The sequence below is a fragment of the Cyprinodon variegatus genome, unplaced genomic scaffold (assembly GCF_000732505.1).
Source record: "Cyprinodon variegatus isolate N-32 unplaced genomic scaffold, C_variegatus-1.0 Scaffold183, whole genome shotgun sequence".
Classification (NCBI taxonomy): domain Eukaryota; kingdom Metazoa; phylum Chordata; class Actinopteri; order Cyprinodontiformes; family Cyprinodontidae; genus Cyprinodon; species Cyprinodon variegatus.
This window is the reverse complement of record NW_015150636.1, coordinates 125,949-131,835: the sequence shown is the minus strand read 5'-3', so window position 1 is coordinate 131,835 and position 5,887 is coordinate 125,949. Positions and strand designations below refer to the sequence as shown.

General features: G+C 37.3%; 2 protein-coding genes across 2 annotated transcripts in view; both read right to left on the bottom strand.

The window, feature by feature from the left end:
* Positions 1-5,211, bottom strand: part of LOC107087420 (tripartite motif-containing protein 16-like) — a 27,064-nt gene extending 21,853 nt beyond the window's left edge. The window contains exons 1-2 of the mRNA XM_015378990.1: positions 5,073-5,211; positions 1,262-1,808 (exon numbers count right to left, since the gene is read on the bottom strand). Of these exons, the coding sequence (XP_015234476.1) occupies positions 1,262-1,711 (450 nt within the window). The 5' untranslated portion in view covers positions 1,712-1,808; positions 5,073-5,211. The remainder of the gene's footprint in view (positions 1-1,261; positions 1,809-5,072) is intronic.
* The window catches only part of LOC107087421 (tripartite motif-containing protein 16-like), a 97,459-nt gene that overhangs the window by 11,631 nt on the left and 79,941 nt on the right, over positions 1-5,887 (bottom strand). The window lies entirely within an intron of this gene.

Below are 5,887 nucleotides of genomic sequence, written 5' to 3'. Positions count from 1 at the left end.
TCTACAATCAGAACAAACAAGAAGCTTCTTTTTCCATAGAATCAACGACTGATGTACTTTACAGTTTCCCTCAGCGCTTCTATAAATGGATATAAACAACTGAGCAGTGACAGCTGAACAGAAACAGGGAGGGGCAGCACCCAAACTACAACATCAAAATGACAAAAATGACAAATAAAAATGACAAAAAAACAGCTGATCTCCAAACTAAACTTAGCTGAGCTTTAGCTGAGAACTAAACTTAAAAAAGAAAACAGAATCCCAGCATATAGAGGTTTAGTGAATGTGGTTAGGACTCTATTTTTATCGAATCCAAACAATTAATCAACTACCGTGATATGTTTGTCTAGATCCGCCCCTCTCCAGTAACGATCTCTACTCAGAACCTCTGGGAACTGGAGGAGGAATCTGCCAGGCTGAATCTGCCCGGACGGTCAGGATGGGATTGCTCTTGTTGCATCTGTGTTTTTCTGATCCAGTCGGATGATATCAGATTTCTGTTTGGATCTAGAGGGTTATCTTGTGACTGTTTTAAGAATATCGCCGGCCATACGGCGCCTAAATCTGTCAGGAAAACGGTTGTCCAGGAGGAACTCAAGGTTTTCTGTATTTTCTCTCTGAGCTCTGACACAGCTGCTGTCACATCCTTAAAGTACGTCAGAGGACGAATATTGATGCTGGATGAGTGTGTAGACTCACTGAAGGTCACTCCAGGGACCTTTAGTGAGATCCTTTTCAATGTGCCACTCAGCATCTCTGGTGGTTTCAATGGGAGCTCTGGAAGTGAGGGGTAGTTCTGGAGAAACCGGTTGAGATCCTCTGTGTTTGAGAGCTTCTCCAGCTCAGCTTCTTTCTTCTTCAGCTCAGTGATCTCCTGCTCCAGCTCCGCCTGAAGCTCTTTGATTCGACTCACTTCAGTTTCCTGCTTGGATCTGATCTGCTGCTTCAGATCAGAGCTTCTTTTCTGGATCTGATTGATCAGATCAGTGAAGATCTTCTCATTTTCCTCCACTGCTTTATCAGCAGAAACATTGATGGCCTCCACCTCCTGTTGAAGCAGCTTCACATCTTTCTCCTGGTCCTGGATTCTCTGCTGGATTTTTTGCAGACTCTGGTGAAGTTCCTTCAGCTTTTCAGATCTTTCAGCTTCAGCTGGGACTGTTTCATGGCCTTTATGTTCATCCATTAAGCAGAGATAACAGATGCACTGCTGATCAGTACGACAGAAGATCTTCATCACCTCATCGTGACGAGAGCAGATGATCTCCTGGAGCTTTTTCACAGGGTGTGTCAGTTTGTGTCTCTTTAATGGTGGAGCATCATAGTGAGGCTGGAGGTGATTCTCACAATAAGAAGCCAAACAAACCAGACAGGACTTGACAGCCTTCAGCTTCCTCCCGATGCAGACATCACAGGCCACATCTTCAGGTCCAGCATAGCAGTGATCAGCTGGAGAAATGTGGATTCCATTTAGATCATCGATTAAAGCAGCCAGCATGATGTTTTTCTGCAGGACAGGTCTTGGTCTGAACTCTTTCCTGCACTGAGGGCAGCTGTAGTTCCTCCTTGGACCATCCGTATCCCAGTGGTCTTTAATGCAGTCCATACAGTAGCTGTGACCACAGGGAATGGTTACCGGATCCTTCAGCAGATCCAAACAGATGGAGCAGGAGATTTTTTCTTGCTCTAGATTAGTAACCTTCTGAGCCATTTCTCCTCTCGGTAACAATGACTGTTAGTTTCACTGGTCTGAGGTCAGATCTTCAAAGTGAATTCCAGGAGTTAACTCCTCCTTCTGGTTTGTTGATCTAGGAGAAAGAACATGGAAACACGTTAGTTCACGGTGAGAAAAAAAATGGCTTTTGACCAAAATAATTTGATTTAACATTTGTCCCATGGAAAAGAAAATTAGGTCTTATTTCACAGTCCACATTAAATTTATTTACGAGTCATTTTTATTTTTTTTTTTACCCACAGGCAATCACTACGATTGCCGGAAATCCGGCCTGGAATACTTTAATCCCTTCAGTAAATCCTGGGGGAGTTTTTTTTTTTTTTTTTTTATGTCGATAGCTGAAGGCAGGAAAGATTTACTCTAGTGGTCTGTGCTTCACCGGATCTAGAGGAAACTCTGACTGAAGACACTTTTGTTGTCTAACAATCTTCTGAAGAGGAATCTCACTGTTTTTAGCTTTATGGAGCTCCTTTTTAAAGGGGAACGCTGTTTTTTCTTTTTTACCTTGGCCCCTTGATTTTACGTTATTACATCATGTTCTACTTACCCATATAAGTCTTGTGTCATTTGGAGCCGTTCTGAAGATATTCATTAGGTTATATCCACGTAACATCTTCCTATGGGCAACGACTTGAAGGCACAAACTAAACTGTTCATAATTTATTCTTTATGGTACGCCAGCATTCATAGCATGTAGGCCAATCACTGTCTCCCAGACATCCGCGGTTATATTTGTTATATTTACATCTTTTGAAAACAAAGCGGAGTGTGTATGATGTCATCCGAGCATGCCGGCTACCATTCATTCTTCCTGTCCGCTGAACTGCTGCTAGTTTTACTCACATGCCTGGAAGATGTCTAGTGCTGCTACCACAGATGATCTCACTCTCGAAATGGAATTGAACGACTCAGATTAGCTAGCCGAATGAACAGAAGGAGTAGAGTGTAGCCGCCTGATGTAATGTACATTGGTTAAATACATTTTTTTTCGAAAAAAACCCCAAAAAACTCCAGTGCGGCTCTCGGATGACGTCATACACGCGCCGCTTTGTTTTTAAAAGATATAAATACAAAAAATATAACGACATGTTATGAATGCTGGCTGGCTTACCATAAATGATAAATTATGAACAGTTTAGTTTGTGCCTTCAAGTCGTTGCCCATAGGAAGACGTTACTTGGATATAACCTAACGGAATATCTTTGGAACACCTCCAAATGACACAAAACCCATATGGATGAGTAGAACATGATGTAATAAAGTAAAGTCAAGGGGCCAAAGTAAGTATATAAAAAAAAAAATTCTCTCTAAAGTCATTTTTTTCTGATGCCGTTACCTCAGCAGATGATAGTAGAGGAGATCACACTCCACAACAGACTGATAACAGATATGGAGTGTCTTGTTGCAAATGCTGAAGAACTTTAAGCTATTCCTAAAAAAAGCTCTATGAATAACTTCCAAGCAGAACCTTTTGGCAACAATCATAAAAGTTTAATTGTAAAAGCAAATCTGTTTGGCTATTATCTAACTCTGGGATATTGATTCCTGAAGCAATATTGACCAAACAGGAAACACAGCAAGAGAAATTTATTTTTTATAAAACTCTCACATATTCTCTCTGGGCTGCATTTATCATTTTGTTGCTTTTAAACTTTTCCACAGCTGATTTTTATCTTCTTTTATCCTTCCCTTAAATATATTTCCCACTATTAGAATTCAAACATCACCATCCTAAAAAGGAGCCTACCAACCCACAACCCTCGGTCTTTCAATGTTCATAAAGTCAAACACAATTTAAGGCCTATTTCCAAATATGCGTCTGTTGCCTTTATCCCAATAAAAGATCATTTGAGTTTTGCACCATTTTTTTTTTATTTTTTAGATCAACTGTAGCAAAACTGAATGGAATACATGTTTAATGTGCAACTCACAGAACAATTTCTGTACTTTAAGTCAGGAATTTGAAGAGGTGTAACTTTTTTTTTTTATTGTGACAACAATAAAAAAAGAAAAAAGAAAAAAAAAGAAAAAACTACATTAACAAAACACCAAAGTTAAAATGCACAAATAGTTTTGCAACAATAGTTTTGAACTATTTGGAGCAAAACTGAGAATGTAAGAGGTTTTTTATGTGAAACATGTAGAACAGAATTTGTGCATTTGTACTTAAAATTTGAACAGTTGTAAAAAAAAAAATTAATAAAAATTGTAATTGTGATTTTTTTTATTCTACAAATACAAAACATAGACTGCATCTCTATCTACAACTTCAAATACACACTTAAAAAAAATAAAAATAATAATAATCTTCATACACTGCAGCTAACATAATCATACATGATTTTGTTCCATTTCTAGATTTTCATTACGTTTGAATTAAGAGCTAGAAGTATTTATTGGTAGAAAGGCAAAAAATACCCACTATAACAATATTGTGGATGCCGTCTTAGTAGCAGTTTTTTGTTGTTGTCTTTTTTTGCTTAAAGTAGAATGTAGCATCTAGTTTGCTGAAAGAAAACAGTGTAGCTGCAGCAGAAAAATAAAATTAAATCCTAAATGATGTCATTTTTTTATATGGACCATCTCCCCCAGCCTGTTTCTGATACCATTAATATCATCCTGCTGTTGGGTAAATTTCACATCCACTGTGCTTAATGGAGAAATGCTAAACTCTCCCTTCATTGGTTTATCAATTACTTTAAACCCCATTTTTCCATCTTTAGAGAGATTTTGTCATTTTGTTTACACAAGTGTAAAACAAAAATAAATTTCGTTTGGAAACAGCTCACTGGACAATTTCATCTGTTTAAAACTGCAGCCTTGAAAAATAGTAGAAATGACTGTAAATTTACAGTTTCTAAACTTTTTTCTCTTATAAAGATAAAAAAAAGAAAAATATATGCCAAAAAATTCAGTCTTAAGCTCTTTGCATTCTCCTTTTTTTGTTTTTTCATGTCTGCATGACTCTTTCTGTGTTTGATTTAAATGTTTCTTGGCACAAAACAAAAGTTCAATTTAAATATGCTGTATAGTTAAAGAAACCTTGTTTATATTGATTAAAAAGGCACAAACATCTTGTTAAACTATGGTAGCAGGGTGAAGCTAAACACCCTGAAGTAAGTAAGGTCTCTACAGCTTAAAATGCTGACCAGGCTACAAGCTAACACCAGCAATGCCAAGCTAACTCATGACAGCCTGCTATCAGTAAGATAGTTTTTCAGCTCTCTGTTCTAAGAGAGAACGTTTTCTAGTCCGTTTTCTTATATTTACTTTATTTAGCTGTAATATTCCCGGGTTAAAATTGGTTCTATTCAAAAAGTTTTTGACAAAGACTTACTGTGATTCCTGTTCTTTATTCCACGCTGGAAGCCTGGTTATCTCAGCGGAGTCCCGCGGTCAGATTTAAAAAACAACAACGTGTCACGTGACAGAGGAGGATTTCTTCTTCTCTTCTTAGCAACAGTTGACAGACAAACCCTGCATTACTGACACCTACTGGACGAAAGAGGGACAGGACATTTAAAATAAACTATATCTATAGATAGATAGATAGATAGATAGATAGATAGATAGATAGATAGATAGATAGATAGATAGATTTATATTGATAGATATAGCTTTATATAGATAGATATATTTATATTGATAGATATAGCTTTCGATAGATATATTTATATTGATAGATATAGCTTTATATAGATAGAGCAAATACAGTTAATCACATTCAGAGAAACATGATTGCAATGGAAACAGGCAAAGTTATAAGAAAAAGCAGAGAACATAATGTTAGAGATTGAACAAATACTGCAGAATGGCAGCATAGAAACAATTAAGCAGAATGATGACAAGGAGTCCTCATGTCCTCCATTAGTCCATGCCTATAGCAGCATAACTATAGAGAAAACTTTAGGATAAGCTGAGTCAAAGAGAAAAGTTTTAAGCCTACCCTTAAAAGTAGACAGGTTGTCTGCCTCAAGGTCTAAAGCTGGTAGTTGGTTCCACAGGAGAGGAGCCTGATAACTAAAAGATCTGCCTCTCATTCTACTTTTAGAAATTCAAGGAACCACTAGTAAACCTGCAGATTGAGAACAATTCTGGATAAAACAGGAAGACTTTTGGATCAGCTGAAGACTTTTAACTACAGTTTGTGGA